The 20021-nt window shown below is 36.1% G+C and overlaps 1 protein-coding gene across 3 annotated transcripts; it reads right to left on the bottom strand.

Moving 5' to 3' along the window:
- Positions 1 to 1828: 1828 nt before the first annotated feature.
- Positions 1829 to 10740, bottom strand: LOC134845840 (demethylmenaquinone methyltransferase-like). Of its 3 annotated transcripts, none has more exons than XM_063862933.1 (5): positions 10591 to 10740; positions 9200 to 9485; positions 3302 to 3492; positions 2808 to 2878; positions 1829 to 2300 (listed from the first exon to the last, which is right to left on the bottom strand). In XM_063862933.1, exons 2-5 carry the CDS (start codon positions 9390 to 9392, stop codon positions 2090 to 2092), a joined length of 666 nt encoding a protein of 221 aa, XP_063719003.1. In that variant the 5' UTR covers positions 9393 to 9485; positions 10591 to 10740; the 3' UTR covers positions 1829 to 2089. The 3 variants fall into 3 exon arrangements, with proteins under 3 accessions (XP_063719003.1, XP_063719005.1, XP_063719004.1); XM_063862935.1 differs by having other exon boundaries at positions 9200 to 9456; XM_063862934.1 differs by lacking the exon at positions 10591 to 10740 and adding an exon at positions 10092 to 10446 and having other exon boundaries at positions 9200 to 9549.
- Positions 10741 to 20021: the final 9281 nt, after the last annotated feature.

Raw genomic sequence — 20021 nt, 5'->3', positions numbered from 1 at the left:
GGCGCCTTAAGAAAAATTTTAGGGTCCTCAATATGTTAAGCTCAAAATAGTACAAATGGGGACCATTTGGTTAGGCAGGGGGTTGAATCCCTGAGGGATGAGGATCGTCCGCGCCCCACCGCCTCCCCCCCTTAAATCAGCCCCTGCAACAGATGCATACTAGGCATAATCGATAGCAATTGTATTCAAGATTGAATAACAAACAAAAATAGATTTAAAAAGTTTCTTTCTTTTTTTCTAATTATTTTGAGTTTTTTTTAATTTACCGCTAACCGAAACTACCAAAATTGATTTTCTTAAAGTATGTGTTTAATTTTATAAAAAAAAAGTATAGAAAATAAAGTTTCTAGACTTTTAGAAAATAAAGTTAAATCAAAACTCAAAAGTTTTAAGCCGGTTTTTCTCAAAAATGGTAGTTTTTTTCAGAACTTATAAAAATAGTTCGAATCATGATTTCAGGAGTTTTGATTAAATATATCACTGAACCTAATCTGATTGTGGATCCTGAATTGTGGGTAGGAAAAAATTAAAACCCAACCGAAGACAATGTTCGTACGCATTTTCAATGGTCGCTTTTGGCTCATTTTTCCCTGATTCAGTGATGAAAAATCATTGATCCAGCGCTCTGTTCCTCAGTTATCAATGATCCGTTTTTTAATTTTTCAATGAAATACTAGTGGTTCAGTGCTGAAAATGACACTATCAGGTGATAATGCTCAATCAGGGATGATTAGCGATGCGAGATCAACCCGGGGCTCCACTCTTATTAGAACTTCAAGGTATTTCCTTTGAATGCCCGTCATTGAAATATTGCTTTTAAGGCTTAGTTGAAAAATAAATAAAATAGAACAAGAACAAGGATAGACGGTTGATTTGCAGGTAGCTTAGAAAGTTCTGACCACAAAATCTGAGAAACAAAAAATTTATTTTTTTCAAGTTGTACCATTGTTTGTCCTTTTTGTGATGAAAGGAGAAGATCGAAAGGAAAGCCTAGGTTTTAGAAACATTTAATAGTCACAATGAATTAAGCACATGGGGCAACAACTTCTTTGAATGATGAGTTCGTTTTTTTTCCAAGAAATGTCAGAAAATTTGATCTTACTCCCAACATTTTTTCTGGAAGGCGCTTAAAATTTTTTTAACAACTAATTTATTCAGAGTATCACCAATTTTTTGCGACCTAAACAAGAGCTTGTCTTTTATTATAAACTTGTTTGTTCCTTTTATCAGGTTCCTCGCTTGATTTATTCGCTCGAAACTAGACTAAAATTCAAAAATTTCAAACCGGGTGATTTTCCCAACGAAAAATTTGTTCGAAATTTTTATGTCGTCTAAATAATATATCATTTGATCTTTTCAGTTGATCCTTTTTGGTACCTAATTTAGGGTCAAAAAATATTTTCAAAAACACTAGACTACACCCAAATACAAAGTTTCTCACCAATTCTAGCGGTCAGAACAACAGCGAATCTCTTCAGGTCTGACCACATGTTTAAAAAAAAAAACAAAAAACATGTTTTATATAAATTTTTCAAAGTTGTGTTTTTTCTCAAGCATGCAAGGGAGGTACTAATAACTAACTCTTAGAAGAAACGTAAATTTTTCTCAATGAAAAATCATAAAAATTAGCAAGATATTTTTAGCCCTAAGTTTTCCAAAGCAAAAATCCAAATCATATTTTTCTCGTTTCAAAAAAGTGATCAAATCAAAACTGAAAGAGTTCTGACACAATTTTCATCCGGCTTGACATTTTATGCGGTCTTTGATTTTGCGATGAACCCTGGAAAATACTTCAAAAGCTCATCAAAAAAAAGTTAAATAAGAATCATAGGAAACTATTATAGAATTGTAGTTGATCTTTATATTGAGCATTAGTAACTTTCAAGTCACCATTCTGGACTACAAAATTCGAGGCTACATTTGGTATAAAATATGTTATAAAACACAAAAGAACGGCTGCGTGCTGCTTTTTTATGTATGATTGTGAAAAAATTCACAAGGAAATTTTGCCCTGACTTTCAGATCTTCCTTGTCTTCTTGATAGATTCTGTTTGATTTTACTTTCTCAGACAATTCAAAACTAGTCCCTTTAGAGTTTCTGCAAGATAAATACTAATCCGTGATGTCCTTTTGCATACTTTTCGAGCAGTGTTTCGTCATAAACTAGTCGGGCCAAGTTTTCCTCTTCCATGTGTTTCACTTTGTCCTCAAAGTCTCTTGCCCAGAAATGTTTCATCATAGCTATAGCCAGATGACCTCCGGGTTTGAGAATTCGTATACATTCTGGCAAGCATTTACTTCTAAAAATAGGTGAACGGATTTTCACTTTAAGCTATTTAGACAATTTAAAATTCCAAAAATATGGAGATTGAAATTTTGAATCAAGCGTGAAAAAAGGAAAAATAACACATTGGATATAGAAAACAGTAGCGCGACAACTCGCAACAAAAAACTGCAACAAAAAACACCGAGCAAAATTTAAGAAAAACGACAGATCGCAAGGTTTTTTTATAATAATAAGATTTTTTTTTAATTTTGGTTCAAGGTCGCCAGTGAGCTGGCTCTTAATTTCGTATGATGTCCTACCATCTGTTAGCAAGCTCGCAACACGTTGGCGCGACTGCGGTGATGAGTATTTTGCGAGTTGTCCTTTAATGCGAGTTGACTTTTATTGCGACTCGTCTTTTTTGCGAGTTGTCGTATTACTACAGAAAACGTCTGTTGTATCATTGCAGCAACAGTTTTGAAAATCAAACGGCAGAATGTTACAGTAATTATTTTACCTTTAAAAATTTATTGAAACTTACGTAGCTGAACGGTCACTGAAGACGGAAACGGAAAATGCCAAATCGTAGCAGTCACTTGGAATAGAAGTCTCCTGAAACAAAGTTTTGGCAAATGAATTTTTTTATGCAATATGCGTTGACAACATATACTTATTTGAAGATCGAGCGTGCTTTTTTGCCTGTTTTTTTTTTTCAAAAACACGCCTGAGGCGCAGAATAATTGGTCAAAAATGCGTCTCCATTGCAACCGGGCGACTTAAAATTAATTGGTCGACCTCAAAAAAAATCCTTTATCAGCCTCGGTGCGTTATGGCTGAATTCTTCATATAGATTTCCATTTGCTACGAAGACATTATTTTCAACATTTTATTTGGTTTTTGTTTTTGATGAGTCATTGCTCTAAGCAGCGTCGATGTAATTAATGATCTCCCGTGAGCTACTGGCTCAGTTGTCTTACACTTGCATAGGTTAGAATTTGGAAAAAGAAAACAGACAAGAGGTCATGGTAATTGCACCTTGTCTTCCAGAAGCAGTTCTTGGAACCATTCAGTGTAAATTTTTCTGGGTTTTGCCAGCTGAAACATGTTGGTCGAGGGTTCCAGAGCATCTACTTGTCCAGTGAACCCATTCCTCTTCAGAGCAGCTCCGCTTAATCCAGTACCGGCCCCTATGTCTAACACTCTGCCGTCACGTGGTATTTTGACACCTGGAGAATTTCAAAGCTCACTTTTTGTAGACAATGTTCGTCAAATTTCACAAAGTATTACGTGTGATCTGATTTTACTGAGATCTAAATGGCACAAAACAATATATTCAGTTTCTTCTAATGATATCAACAAAAATAGCAATGAATTTCTTCGAATAATTAAAAAATCAGCAGCAAAATACACTGTTGGAGACCCCAAGAAACTAGTGAACCTATTTATTTGTTCATGGTTTTCACAACTGCTTATATGTGGCCCGAGATTTTGAAAAAATGGCTAAAAATAATTGCTTATCTGTTTTTTTTTGGTCATATCCCCCGCCCTGAATTAAAAGTCGAAATAAAAATTTTTATTGTAAAATTGGATCGAGAATACTGAGAAAAGCTGACTGTCAATATGGACTAGGTCAAAATGAAGCAACTGTAGCTAATTTATTCTCAAACAGGTTTTTGTTTTTTTGCCGTTTTCTCCATATAAATTTCACAAATATGAATTCAAATGCTTTCTGAACTGGCGTTTGGTTCCCATTTTGCAGTTTTCCAAGTTGATTAAAAGCTTTGGATATCAGCTTGTGTTTCGAAGTTATATCGATTCATTTTTCATTTTTCATTTTCTTTTTTCACCATAGAAGGGGGTATAACCCCATTTTTCTCAAACGAATTGCCTCTAAAGGAACTTCTAAATTTGGTTCTCAAAATTATTCAGAACCTAAGCCGTCTAGAAAAACGGTTAAACAAACTACTAAAAAAGCTGGCTTTCTCGATGTGAAAATTGTACCAAGGCATTATTTTTGCAGCCTATGGTTCAATACACTTACAGCTTCAAAGCAAAAAAAAAACGAGTAATCTTGGTAGACATGGGTGAGGTTAATGCAGTGCTCTGCAAACTTGGTGGGGCCCACGAAAAACCAGGAATCGATCCCCGGGAGAAACATTTCTTTGTGAAATAAGTCTGATAAAAAACAACAGATCATATCTAATCCTCAATTTCTTAGTTCAAAAAAACCTGAAAATTTCTATTGGAAAACTTCACAAGTCAAAATTTAGTATCAGTATAAGTGCATATCATTAAAAATTGCTTTTCAGCATCATGATTGAAATTTAGCAAGAGTTGTAATTTAGTATTGTTGTGATCTGATTTTAGATGTCTTATTTAATTAATTTAATGACAGGTCTTAGTATGACCTTCACTGTCCAATCCTTCGGAGTGATTTAGCTCACTTTTTTAACCAATTTTTTGATGATTCTGCAGTTCACTGTTTTGAATTTCTTTATTTTTTTAAAAGACTTGGTTAAAGCATTAGAGCATTTTAACATGGCGCAGACAAGCAATAATGTATCAAGCGTGAGATGAATTCCACAATTCCGACAGAACCACTCAATCGACCCCCTAACTTCGTGGGAAGATTGGCGAGATCTGTTCCAATTAGCAGTAGTAGCTAAAGAGAACATAGACATTGAACTCCTGCTAATTGCTGTGGATAGAAATCTACAACTCGGCCTGCTCTTCAAAATGCTCCAGAAGGCAACGAATCCGAAGAATCGAAATCTAGCGGAACAAATATTTTTTAACGATAAAGAAGCAGCCTCTAAAAAGGCAGGTCTTAAGCAATTTAATAGATTGATGCAAGAGGAGGCTGATAAAAAACTCAGATCGATTTTGTCTTATCCATCGGAGCAGAAGTTAAGAGAATTTTTAGCCATAAGTTCATGAAAAGTAAAGTCTTACATATCTCTTAAAAATTGTTCGAATTATCTTGCCGTAGTTTTTGTCACATTGACTATCTTAACGTTTAAAGATTCACACTTTTAAACAGAAGTTAAGAGCTATAATATTTCCAGTGGAGAGGAAGAATGAATACGGGACGTTTTCATAAACTATACAAAAAATTACGATATTCAGGAAAAATTGAAATTCTACCTTTAATGGATACCTTATACTTAACTCTTATCGACGAGAAGGGAATGAGCAACCACCTAAAAATGGCCAACAGTTTTCAAACGCCTGGAAATTTTGTACATAATAGCATCAGAAGACAATAAACGTCAGGAGAGAACCGACCCTAGCCATTGAAAGAGGGAGTTTATGTTTTAAATGCGACGGAAATTTAATGAAAGGCCACCAACATGTCTGTCTAGCCAAAGAAGCTACCTGTCAAATTTGTAAGAACAAAGATCAGTTCAACAAAAATTGTAAGCCAGAACGTAAAAATGTAAGCACTGTAAATAGTGAAATCGTAACAAGCACAGAAGAAAATTCGTAGCCAGCAGAGTCGGATTTACTTGGTGTAAATATCGATCACGTTCATAGAGACGCGTGGTCTGAAGGAGGCCAAATTTATAACTATGACTACTCGGAACACCATCAGTTCATCTGGTCAACTTATGCTTCAAAACTACGCCCGTCTCCTTGGAAGCAATGGCTGTGGGGCAAAGCTACTATGGAGCACCAAAAATGTCCGGCATCAGTGGAGGTGTACAGACTCTCATAAATGAGCACCACACCCATTAGCTCTGTACGTTAACTGCGAGTCTCATTGCCTGAATTTACCCGTCTGTCTGATGGCAAAAATTATCAATCTTCTGCGAGGCTCAGCAAACATTGTCACAAGGCTGGTCCCAAGCAGTGAGAAGACAGTTATACCAGAGATAAGTGACACTCGATGGGTTGAGAGACAAGAAGTAGTGCAGACTTTCTTCACCCTCTTTTCCACAGATACTCAGACCTTAAAAGAGATCAGTCCTAAGCCAGGTGACCATGCTGCTTCGGAATGCGTCTTACCTGTTTATCTTCATTTCGCACAGTGTTTTTATGTCCATGTGCACTCTGAACCATGTTCCTGGAGTAACGAAAACCTCAAGATTCAACACTGCTAGGACCAGTTCTGGAACTACAAAAATGCTTGATTCATATGTGGAGTCTTCTGTCAGTCTTCCAGAAGTGGCGAGAAGGTTTCGGTTATGGTTTCTTGAGCAATATCCTACGAGATGTTAAAAAGATAGATGCAGATGAGCTTGATTACAGGCGAAGACGAAAACCAGAAAACGTACAGTCAGCCGAAGACTATAATCGACAAGAACTGTACTGGCCGTTTTTTTGCTTTCTGATGACAGAATTTGCTGATGCAACCCTTCAAGTACTGCGTCTCATTAAACTTCTTCCAGTATACCTGGTTACAAACTCAGTTGATGTGTAGAAATTTGAAAAAACCCTAGCCCTTTATTCTGAAGATCTTCCGGACGCAAAATTTGAATCTGAGCTTGAGGTTTGGAAAAACACATGGTCCGGCAACGCTTCGATTCTGTCGACCTTCAGAGGATCCTAAGCCAATGCGCAAAGACTCTATTGCCAACGGTGTATGTACGCCCTTGTGCAAATTTTTGCCAGCTTGCCGGTCACTGTATGCACGGCCGACCGATTCTTTTTTGCGATGAAGTTCTTAAAACATACTTGAGATCAACCATGCGCGAAGACCGGCTATCATCGCTGGCTCTTTAATGTATACATAAAAACCCTTGACGTAGATGAAATCGTCTGAACATTCCGCTTCAAAAACCGACGTTTACAGCTTCTATGAATTGTTCATTGAGCAGGACTTCAAAATTCGCTTACTTAATACTTTGTATAATTTGCGTCTCTTTAGTTTTTGAAATGAATTTTCGTTTGATATTGTTTTTTTTTGTAGAAAAACCAGAACTGACTCCCCTCGAAAAAATTCTGTGCACGCCACTGCACTGATTATAATCATGCTCATGACAAGGTCCGAAACTCAAGACGTAAATTGCGCCGCATACCGTTTTCAAAATGAATTTTGTAGTTGTGCCGGGGTTCAAAGTCGCGCCGCGCCGTACAGTATTTCTCTAAATTGCGCCAATATTTGACTGTAAATCGCGCCTTCAGTCTTTCTTAATTCGCGTCGGCATCATTTTTTCTTGTTCTTAGACTGAAATTGGTAGTCCCGCCGTTAAAACTGCGAGAAGACATCTATTGTTAAGTCGCACTGCCATAATCGTTTCTTAGTCGCGCCACCAGTGTTTTCCTAGTTGCTTGGCATACCGTTTTTAAGATGAAGTTTGTGGCCGCGCCACGGGTTAAAATGTTTTTCAAGTCGCGGATCTCAACCCGGGTGTGTGACAAAGCAAAGGTTAACACAACGTTTTCAAGTTGTTTCTTTATTTTAAAATTATCATTTTTCCTTAAAAAAAGATAGGCAAAGAGAAATTGATGAAGCGCCGAGTAGTAGAAGGCGTGAACGTTTGTCGAGACTAGGAGAAATCAAAGGCAAAACAAATCGAATTATCTTCTTAGACCACTTTTTGTTGCGATCAATGAAAATGCGGAGGAACTTTGCATTCGGGTGGGCTTTCGCTTGTTTAGTTTTCCACGGAAAATCAAGTACCACAAAGAATCAATGATATATCATATTGAAGCTCTTTCAGTCGTGATTCGAACGAAATTATGAAAACTGTCCCAGTATCGAGAAAAATATGTTTCAAGTTTTTTTATTTTCGGTCTAAAGTCGAGCGAATAAAGCGAGCGAGCAGGAGTATAATAGCTTATTTATGCTTAATTTAAGCCATAAAAACTTAATTTCACTCAAATAAAATAGTTGTGGGAGTTTTTGAGCGCCATTTTGAAAATTTTTTTGGTTTTTGAAATTGTTTTTTTTTTCAATGGTTTTTTTAATGAATAGTTTTTCAAGTCAATTTTTGCAACAAGTATTGGTCAATTGGCATATTTTACTAGCAGTGTCAAATACGCCTAAGCTCTATATTTTTGTTCAGATCGTTTATCACACCACGGAGAAAAAAACGATACTTTTTTTTTTAAATGTTTTTTTTTAAATACTGCGGTTGGAAAATTCTATGCTACCTGCACAGTAGCCGGCTATTCTTGTTTTTTTTTCGTCTGTGATCTCGTGATCAAAAATAACAGAGAAACTTGGAATTGACTGTCAATTAACAGCAGCAAGCTGGAAACTTACTGGAGCAAAATGATTTTTACCCGTTGAGTAATCTCCAATTTACGTTCCCGGTTAGCAATCCACATTCCCGGGTTGAACTAATCTACTGAAATGCTTGGCAGTTCCACATGAAAAAGATGGGTAAGCTCTTTTCCAGTTTATCATCACCACCCTGCCCCCCCCCCATAAATGAACAAAATAAAGCTGTTTCAAATTGTTCACACGGCAATTAGCATGTTGTGAGAAATATTGTAGAAATTTGTTCATCTGTTCATGCTGACACGTTTTGATAATGCAGTTTATAGCATGAAAAGTCAATTTAAATAGAATTTCGAATTCAATTTCATAAAAAAAAATCAAAGGTGGGGGACTGCAAAAGGGCCTCCTGCTACTCAAAAAACTTTCTTGCGACTGTGAAACTTAAAAATCTTTCGATGCCCCAGGAGACGTAACTATAACACTACCAACATTGTCGTTGGAATACTAACCAGTAGTGGTTGCTTTTATGCACGAAGGGCCGAATGTGCGAAAGTAGTTCTCAACCAATCAACGCCCTTTAAAGTGCACCTTTCCATTTATGAGAGTTGTATGATAAGCATTTATGGTCAACCCGGGTGTCCAAAACTGACTTATTTTATGGTTAAACTCCATCAAATTTATTAATAATGAATTGTGATTGGCGGAAAGTTTTTTGGCGCATTTGCCCATTCGGTCATTCGTGCATAAGAGAAGCCCCCGGTCTTTACCAGTTTTCTGCTCGAAGTTGCAAATAGCCTTCATGCAGAGGTCGGGTGCCTCGACGTCCAGGTGTTTCACGATCTCATCGTAGCCGGCAGCTGTCCTCTGGTAGAAGGCCAGTTCATCGGAAGTGGACGATACAGTCGTCACTAGATCATTCAGCCACGCCTCTCCCGGGTTCAAACCATCTGGAGATGTCATGTTGATAAATAAATGACAAGTGAAATAGTGCCTGCAATATCGGCGGTCCCAATAGTTCAGAAATCGGTGTTTTGGGATAATTATAGTTAATGCCTTATCAATTGTTGTTAGAATACTTTTCGGTCAACGAATTTTTTTTGTGATTCCTGCAGAGGAGCTATAGAGAATTGCAAAAAGTCCGGACAGACAGAATTAATTAAAAAGAGCAACTGTCTAGACATCTGAAACTGAAATAAACCTAATGTCGAAAGATCGTAAAGCAGAGTTTCGCTCAACACTTATAACGACGGCGGGCAATTGCATCCGAAGCGTCGATTAGTAAACGTTGAAACAGGAAAAATATTGCACAGGATGGCTGATGTTTTTCTGCGATTAGTTTGCAAATTTTGAATAAGTTGATCATCTTCACTTCCGTTTTTTTTAGGGGCGGCCTAATCTGTTGTTTTTTGTTGTTGAAAATAAATCTAAATTTCAATTTTTTTTATTTAATTTTGCGAACTGTTTAATAGTAAAATCTGGATGTTCATCGCAGTTTTCAAAAATTAGGTTAGCATAATCATCGGATAATAGACTATCATGCTTTTGAATTTGGTCTCACAAAAATCGACTATCATGCTTTTGAATTTGGTCTCTTTTGAATTTGGTCTCTGCGTCGAAAAGAACTGATTGCTCATTTCAATTAAATCTGTCTGTCCGAACTTTTTGCTACTAATTATATAACACAGTAATATAGTTTTTCCAATTGAATAATCTTCCCATCTACCAGATTGAGTGATTTTAGTTGAGCGATGCCCATTTTTGCGACTCAAGGTCGTTTTTTTTACTTCTGGAACTTCACGTGGTACCACTATTGAAGCCTAAATTGGTCAGGTTGTGGTAGACCTGAAGCTAGAGGTCAAGTGAGAGCTTGTCCTCCCACACTTCCATTGCCCTAACATGGGGTCGAATACCCGATCAGACGATCTCAACAAAGTAAACGCCTTGCTACTATGGAAATTGTATCTTTATGAATGTGAATTTAAGTTAATTAGTCGTGACTTTCCCATTAGATCACCCCATTTTTGTTCGGACTTTCGAACAAAACGGAATATTTATTTTACAGTTATGTATATTTAATAAATGATTTGCTTGTCTAAAAGTTTTTTTTTGACGACTAAGGCGCTGAAGATCACCGATATAATCAACAATAAGGCATTACTTTTAATATTGCTAATGGTGATGAATTGGCTGCTAAATGTTTCGCTTGGATAAGTTTCGCAGTGTTCGAAAGTTCCAAAATGGTAGAAATTTTGCAACAAAAGTCACTGAGTTCGACGCCTTTTCGGTTATCAAGATAACGTTATCGTCTGATATCAATGAAACAAATGAATGCTTATGTAAACAGACAAATTTTGAATCCCCAGTTGGCATAGAAGTTAATTCTTTTGATTACAGAGGTGGTAAAACATTTTCAAGTTTATAAATATTATGAAGATTTTTTTGAGAAAATTAATGTGAAAAAAATGGAGTATATAACATTAATAAGACAAAAGTTTGAAAAAAATCAAAGTATTAGTGTGAATAAAATAAAAAGCTCGGTTGTTTTTTCCACTGAAGTTTTTTTTATCACAAAGAAATAATGCTTGAATAGCTAGTGCGGTCTCAGATGGAAATCTGAAATTTAAAACTTAAAACATAATTCAAAGTTAATCTCTCAAACGCAGCAAAAAAGTAGGTCAAACTGATGGACATAATAAAGAAACAGCCGAAAGACTGCAAACAGACCACAAAAAATTTTAGCTGAAGAACCTCGTCCAATTTAAAAGCAGCGGGACAAGTTCTACCCAGGACGAGTTTTCGGTGATGAATAGGCTGAAAACCAAACCACATTTATTCTTAAGTGTTTGTGGTTATGTGTTATGTGTTGATATGGGTCGAAAACAACCCAATAATCAGATGCAAAAGTTTTTGAAGCTCATCTTTAATTGGTAAGTTTTGAATATCTGTGGACGACATGAACGCACGTAGACAGGCAGCGGCGGACCTAGCATTTTCTCAAGGGAGCGGTTTTTTTCAAAAAAATTTTAAAAGTTTTGACTACTTTTTTTTTAAGTCAATCAAATTGATTTTTTGTGCTCTTACAAATGACTATAAGACCGTATTTTATCAAAATTTTTGAAAAAAACGGCATTAGAAAAAATTTTTGATAAAAGGCCAAAAATAGCGTTTTGAGCATTTTTTTGATCGCGTTTTTTCGGCGCGCGCTCTTCCCTCATAATAAGTATAAAGTGGCGCCGAAGCATCTTTAGAATTGTTTTAGCGACAGTCAGCCAAAAATGGATAGCTCAAAGCAGTACTTTGATTTATTATAACTTTTGCAACCAATTAAAGTCCGGTCCGTTAGCAAAGCAAGACAGACAACGATAAAGCAAACAAATTCCGTCGGTACAAAATTAAGAAAAAAACTGCAAAGTTTTGCTGTACCAGCTCTAAACTAAAAAGATTTTTCCAATCACTTAACCTTTAAAGTTCAATTGAGCGCTAAAAATTGAGCGCTAAATTTTTATGAAAATTAGTTTTTTGTATGAACTGAAACGCCAAAGAAATTCAAACCATTTTGGTTTTAAGAAAAACTGAATTTGCCGAAAAAGAACATTTTGATAAAATGAATTCAAAATACTTTTTTTACTGATTGTATATATTAAAGGATGGCTGCCCAAGGTATTTAAACCTAAATTCCATCATTAAATATTTCAGTTTTATGTGACTATTTATTTTGCCTCAATTTAACTTATAACAGAATTTTGCGGTAAACTTGTAGAATTTTAGAGACAGTAAGTTTAAGTGCGCTTAAACTGGTCGAACATGGGCAAGATGACAGTTATCAAACCCCCGAAATATCAACAAAAATGATGCTAGGTAAAATATTTTTCTTTTGTATTTAAACGCAAGCTAATGATATCCTCATTGAGAAATATAACAAATCTTTCTTTAAGCCGTTTTTCCAGCTCCAAAATTGGCCGGAAAGGAAAAAAACAGTCAAGCAAGTAAATTCTGTGACTTTTAGTGCTAAAAACCCATCTAGTTGTTACAAAATTGACTTTTTTGTTTTTTATGTTTTTTGCTTAGTCTTCTCCCCAATAACAGTGTTAAGTATGAAGATAATTATTTCTCAAACAACAAGTTATATTGAGCAATCTTACACCTCAATTCCACTTGATAAATTCAATTTGCCGCATACGCTACGAGTTAAAAGAAAATTAAAAAAATCGCTAATAAATTAGCCCAAAGTATCCAAAAAAGCAGCGTTTAAACTCCCATAATTTAGATGAAATTTGTCACAGGTGAGATTTTTATTTTGGGCGTAATTATCAGGACATCAAATATCTCACCCGAGCAAAATTGTTTCGTAACTTTTTTTCAAAATTAGAACGGAACAAAATTTCTGTTTTAGACTTCTTTTTTTCATGAAAATTAGTTTTTTTTGTATGATTTCTTAAATACTTATTTAAACACTACTTTTCATGCTCCCCAATGCTCGTATACAGCAATTATAAATTTTTGCTCTCAATACGTTTGAAAATTAATGGATTGTAACTGAGAAAAAGAACGATTATTAATATCATGAACCTAAAACTGACTATGAAAAATTTAGAAAAAACTTTCAATACTTATAGTTTTTAGATTGACGTTTTAGTTTGATCAAACAACCTATTTGTCAGTTAATTGAAAAAAATTGTACCAGAATGTCAAAAAATTCTAGGAGAGCAATTATACAAAAAGTGGTAAGCCAAAACGTAAAAATGTAAGCATTGTAAATAGCGAAATCGTAACAAGCACAGAAGAAAATTCGTAGCCAGCACAGTCGGATTCACTTGGTGTAAATATCGATCACGTTCATAGAGACGCGTGGTCCGAAGGAGGCCAAATTTATAACTATGACTACTCGGTACATCATCAGTTCAACAGGTCAACTTATGCTGCAAAACTACGCCCGTCTCCTTGGAAGCAATGGCTGTGGGACAAAGCTACGATAGAGCACCAAAATGTCCGGCATCAGTGGAGGTGTAGAGGCTCTCATAAATGAGTACCACACCCATTAGCGCTGTACGTTAACTGCGAGTCTCATTGCCTAAATTTACTCGTCAGTGCTTTGACAGAAATCGTTCTCATCGCCCATTGCATCTGTCTAATGGCAAAAATTATCAATCTTCTGCGAGGCTCAGCAAACGTTGTCACAAGGCTGGTCCCAACCAGTGAGAAGACAGTTATACCAAAGATAAGTGACACTCGATGGGTTGAGAGACAAGAAGTAGTGCAGACTTTCTTCACCCTCTTTTCCACAGTTACTCAGACCTTAGAAGAGATCAGTCCTTAGCCAGGTGATCATGCTGCTTCGGAATGCGTTTCTTACCTGTATATTTTCATTTCGTGTTTTTGTGTCCATGTTCACTCTGGAGTAACGAAAACCTCAAGATTCAACCCTGCTAGGACCAGTTCTGGAACTACAAAAATGCTTGAGTCAAATGTGGAGTCTTCTGTCAGTCTTCCAGAAGTGGCGAGAAGTTTCGGTTATGGTTTCTTTAGCAATATCCTACGAGTGTTAAAAAGATAGATCCAGATCAGCTTGATTACAGGCGAAGACGAAAACCAGAAAACGTACAGTCATCCGAAGACTATAATCGACAAAAACTGTATTGGCCGTTTTTTGATTTTCTGATGTCAGAATTTGCTGATGCCACCCTTCAAGTACTGCATCTCATTAAACTTCTTCCAGTATACCTGGTTAGAAACTCAGTTGATGTGTAGAAATTTGAACAAACCCTAGCCCTTTATTCTGAAATTCTTCCGGATGCAAAATTTGAATCTGAGCTTGAGGTTTGGAGAAACACATGGTCCGGCAACGCTTTGGCTCCATCGACCTTTAGAGAAGCCTAAGCCAATGCGCAAAGACTCTATTGCCAACGGTGTTTGTACGCCCTTGTGCAAATTTTTGCCAGCTTGCCGGTCACTGTATGCACGGCCGATCGATTCATTTTGCGATGAAGTTCTTAAAACATACTTGAGATCAACCATGCGCGAAGACCGGCTATCATCGCTGGCTCTTTTATGTATACATAAAAAACAATTGACGTAGATGAAATCGTCTGAACATTCCGCTACAAAACCGACGTTTACAGCTTCTATGAATTGTTCATTGCGCAGGACTTCAAAATTGAATTGTTCATTGCGCAGGACTTCAAAATTCACTGACTTAATACTCTGTATAATTTGCGTCTCTTTAGTTTTTGAAAAGACTTTTTGTTTGATATTGTTTTTTTTGTAGAAAAACTAAAACTGACCCCCCCCCAAAAAAAAAATTCTGTGCACGCCACTGCACTGATTATAATCATGCTCATGACAAGGTCCGAAACTCAAGACGTAAATTGCGCCGCGTACCGTTTTTAATATGAATTTTGTAGTTGTGCCGGGGTTCAAAGTCGCGCCGTACAGTATTTTTCTAAATTGCGCCAATATTTGACTGTAAATCGCGCCTTCAGTCTTTCTTAATTCGCGTCGGCATCATTTTTTCTTGTTCTTAGACTGAAAATTGTAGTCCCGCCGTTAAAACTGCGAGAGAACATCTATTGTTAAGTCGCACTGCCATAATCTTTTCTTTGTCGCGCCACCAGTGTTTTCCTAGTTGCTTGGCATACCGTTTTTAAGATGAAGTTTGTGGCCGCGCCACGGGTTAAAATGTTTTTCAAGTCGCGGATCTCAACCCGGGTGTGTGACAAAGCACAGGTTAACACAACTTTTTCAAGTTGTTTCTTTATTTTAAAATTAACATTTTTCCTTAAAAAAAGATAGGCAAAGAGAAATTGATGAAGCGCCGAGTATTAGAAGGCATGAACGTTTGTCGAGACTAGGAGAAATCAAAGGCAAAACAAATCGAATTATCTTCTGAGACCACTTTTTGTTGCGATCAATGAAAATGCGGAGGAACTTTGCATTCGGGTGTGCTTTCGCTTGTTTAGTTTTCCACGGAAAATCAAGTACCACAAAGAATCAATGATATATCATAATGAAGCTCTTTCAGTCGTGATTCGAACGAAATTCTGAAAACTGTCCCAGTATCGAGAAAAATATGTTTCAATTTTTTTTTATTTTCGGTCTAAAGTCGAGCGAATAAAGCGAGCGAGCAGGAGTATAATAGCTTATTTATGCTTAATATAAGCCATAAAAACTTAATTTCACTCAAATAAAATAGTTGTTGGAGTTTTTGAGCGCCATTTTGAAAATTGTTTTGGTTTTTGAAATTGTTTTTTTTCAATGGTTTCTTTAATGAATAGTTTTTCAAGTCAATTTTTGCAACAAGTATTGGTCAATTGCCATATTTTACTAGCAGTGTCAAATACGCCTAAGCTCTATATTTTCGTTCAGATCGTTTATCACACCACGGAGAAAAAAAAACGATACTTTTTTTAAAAAATGTTTTTTTTTTTAAATACTGCGGTCGGAAAATTCTATGCTACTTGCACAGTAGCCGGCTATTCTTGTTTTTTTTTCATCTGTGATCTCGTGATTAAAAATAACAGAGAAACTTGGAATTGACTGTCAATCAACAGCAGCAAGCTGGAAACTTACTGGAGCAAAATGATTTTTTTAATCGAAATAATAGACTAAACAAGTCTCGTGTACCCATTGAGTAATCTCCAATCCACGTTCCCTGTTCGCAATCCACATTCCCGGGTTGTACTAATCTACTGAAATGCTTGGCAGTTCCACATGAAAAGGATTGGTAAGCTCTTTTCCAGTTTATCACCAACCCTCCCAAACCCCCCCCCCCCCCTCATAAATGAACAAAATAAAGCTGTTCCAAATTGTTCACACGGCAATTAGCATTTGAGAAATATTGTAGAAATTTGTTCATCTGTTCATGCTGACACGTTTTGATAATGCAGTTTATAGCATGAAAAGTCAAAAATAGAATTTCGAATGCAATTTCAAAAAAAAAAATCAAAGGTGGGGGACTGCAAAAGGGCCTCCTGCTACTCAAACAATTTTCTTGCGACTTTGAAACTTATAAAATTTTCGATGCCCCAGGAGACATAACTATAACACTACCAACATTGTCGTTGGAATACTAACCAGTAGCGATTGATTTTATGCACGAAGCGCCGAATGTGCGAAAGTAGTTCTCAACCAATCAACGCCCTTTAAAGTGCACCTTTCCATTTATGAGAGTTGTATGATAAGCAATTTTGGTCAACCCGGGTGTCCAAAAATGACTTATTTTATCGTTAAATTCCATCAAATTTATTAATAATGAATTGTGATTGGCGGAAAGTTTTTTGGCGCATTTGCCCATTCGGTCATTCGTGCATAAGAGAAGCACCCGGTCTTTATCAGTTTTCTGCTCGAAGTTGCAAATAGCCTTCATGCAGAGGTCGGGTGCCTCGACGTCCAGGTGTTTCACGATCTCATCGTAGCCGGCAGCTGTCCTCTGGTAGAAGGCCAGTTCATCGGAAGTGGACGATACAGTCGTCACTAGATCATTCAGCCACGCCTCTCCCGGGTTCAAACCATCTGGAGATGTCATGTTGATAAATAAATGACAAGTGAAATAGTTCCTGCAATATCGGCGGTCCCAATAGTTCAGAAATCGGTGTTTTGGGATAATTATAGTTAATGCCTTATCAATTGTTGTTAGAATACTTTTCGGTCAACGAATTTTTTTTGTGATTCCTGCAGAGGAGCTATAGAGAATTGCAAAAAATCCGGACAGACAGAATTAATTAAAAAGAGCAACTGTCTAGACATCTGAAACTGAAATAAACCTAATGTCGAAAGATCGTAAAGCAGAGTTTCGCTCAACAATTATAACGACGGCGGGCAATTGCATCCGAAGCGTCGATTAGTAAACGTTGAAACAGGAAAAATATTGCACAGAATGGCTGATGTTTTTCTGCGATTAGTTTGCAAATTTTGAATAAGTTGATCATCTTCACTTCCGTTTTTTTTAGGGGCGGCCTAATCTGTTGTTTTTTGTTGTTGAAAATAAATCTAAATTTCAATTTTTTTTATTTAATTTTGCGAACTGTTTAATAGTAAAATCTGGATGTTCATCGCAGTTTTCAAAAATTAGGTTAGCATAATCATCGGATAATAGACTATCATGCTTTTGAATTTGGTCTCACAAAAATCGACTATCATGCTTTTGAATTTGGTCTCTTTTGAATTTGGTCTCTGCGTCGAAAAGAACTGATTGCTCATTTCAATTAAATCTGTCTGTCCGAACTTTTTGCTACTAATTATATAACACAGTAATATAGTTTTTCCAATTGAATAATCTTCCCATCTACCAGATTGAGTGATTTTAGTTGAGCGATGCCCATTTTTGCGACTCAAGGTCGTTTTTTTTACTTCTGGAACTTCACGTGGTACCACTATTGAAGCCTAAATTGGTCAGGTTGTGGTAGACCTGAAGCTAGAGGTCAAGTGAGAGCTTGTCCTCCCACACTTCCATTGCCCTAACATGGGGTCGAATACCCGATCAGACGATCTCAACAAAGTAAACGCCTTGCTACTATGGAAATTGTATCTTTATGAATGTGAATTTAAGTTAATTAGTCGTGGCTTTCCCATTAGATCACCCCATTTTTGTTCGGACTTTCGAACAAAACGGAATATTTATTTTACAGTTATGTATATTTAATAAATGATTTGCTTGTCTAAAAGTTTTTTTTTGACGACTAAGGCGCTGAAGATCACCGATATAATCAACAATAAGGCATTACTTTTAATATTGCTAATGGTGATGAATTGGCTGTTAAATGTTTCGCTTGGATAAGTTTCGCAGTGTTCGAAAGTTCCAAAATGGTAGAAACTTTGCAACAAAAGTCACTGAGTTCGACGCCTTTTCGGTTATCAAGATAACGTTATCGTCTGATATCAATGAAACAAATGAATGCTTATGTAAACAGACAAATTTTGAATCCCCAGTTGGCATAGAAGTTAATTCTTTTGATTACAGAGGTGGTAAAACATTTTCAAGTTTATAAATATTATGAAGATTTTTTTGAGAAAATTAATGTGAAAAAAATGGAGTATATAACATTAATAAGACAAAAGTTTGAAAAAAATCAAAGTATTAGTGTGAATAAAATAAAAAGCTCGGTTGTTTTTTCCACTGAAGTTTTTTTTATCACAAAGAAATAATGCTTGAATAGCTAGTGCGGTCTCAGATGGAAATCTGAAATTTAAAACTTAAAACATAATTCAAAGTTAATCTCTCAAACGCAGCAAAAAGTAGGTCAAACTGATGGACATAATAAAGAAACAGCCGAAAGACTGCAAACAGACCACAAAAAATTTTAGCTGAAGAACCTCGTCCAATTTAAAAGCAGCGGGACAAGTTCTACCCAGGACGAGTTTTCGGTAATGAATAGGCTGAAAACCAAACCACATTTATTCTTAAGTGTTTGTGGTTATGTGTTATGTGTTGATATGGGTCGAAAACAACCCAATAATCAGATGCAAAAGTTTTTGAAGCTCATCTTTAATTGGTAAGTTTTGAATATCTGTGGATGACATGAACGCACGTAGACAGGCAGCGGCGGATCTAGCATTTTCTCAAGGGAGCGGTTTTTTTCAAAAAAATTTTAAAAGTTTTGACTACTTTTTTTTTAAGTCAATCAAATTGATTTTTTGTGCTCTTACAAATGACTATAAGACCGTATTTTATCAAAATTTTTGAAAAAAACGGCATTAGAAAAAATTTTTGATAAAAGGCCAAAAATAGCGTTTTGAGCATTTTTTTGATCGCGTTTTTTCGGCGCGAGCTCTTCCCTCATAATTAGTATAAAGTGGCGCCGAAGCATCTTTAGAATTGTTTTAGCGACAGTCAGCCAAAAATGGATAGCTCAAAGCAGTACTTTGATTTATTATAACTTTTGCAACCAATTAAAGTCCGGTCCGTTAGCAAAGCAAGACAGACAACGATAAAGCAAACAAATTCCATCTGTACAAAATTAAGAAAAAAACTGCAAAGTTTTGCTGTACCAGCTCTAAACTAAAAAGATTTTTCCAATCACTTAACCTTTAAAGTTCAATTGAGCGCTAAAAATTGAGCGCTAAACTTTTATGAAAATTAGTTTTTTGTATGAACTGAAACGCCAAAGAAATTCAAACCATTTTGGTTTTAAGAAAAACTGAATTTGCCGAAAAAGAACATTTTGATAAAATGAATTCAAAATACTTTTTTTACTGATTGTATATATTAAAAGATGGCTTCCCAAGATATTTAAACCTAAATTCCATCATTAAATATTTCAGTTTTATGTGACTATTTATTTTGCCTCAATTTAACTTATAACAGAATTTTGCGGTAAACTTGTAGAAATTTAGAGACAGTAAGTTTAAGTGCGCTTAAACTGGTCGAACATGGGCAAGATGACAGTTATCAAACCCCCGAAATATCAACAAAAATGATGCTAGGTAAAATATTTTTCTTTTGTATTTAAACGCAAGCTAATGATATCCTCATTGAGAAATATAACAAATCTTTCTTTAAGCCGTTTTCCAGCTCCAAAATTGGCCGGAAAGGAAAAAAACAGTCAAGCAAGTAAATTCTGTGACTTTTAGTGCTAAAAACCCATCTAGTTGTTA

Source organism: Symsagittifera roscoffensis, chromosome 5 (assembly GCF_963678635.1).
Source record: "Symsagittifera roscoffensis chromosome 5, txSymRosc1.1, whole genome shotgun sequence".
Classification (NCBI taxonomy): Eukaryota; Metazoa; Xenacoelomorpha; order Acoela; family Convolutidae; genus Symsagittifera; species Symsagittifera roscoffensis.
This window is presented reverse-complemented; position numbering and strand designations above follow the sequence as displayed.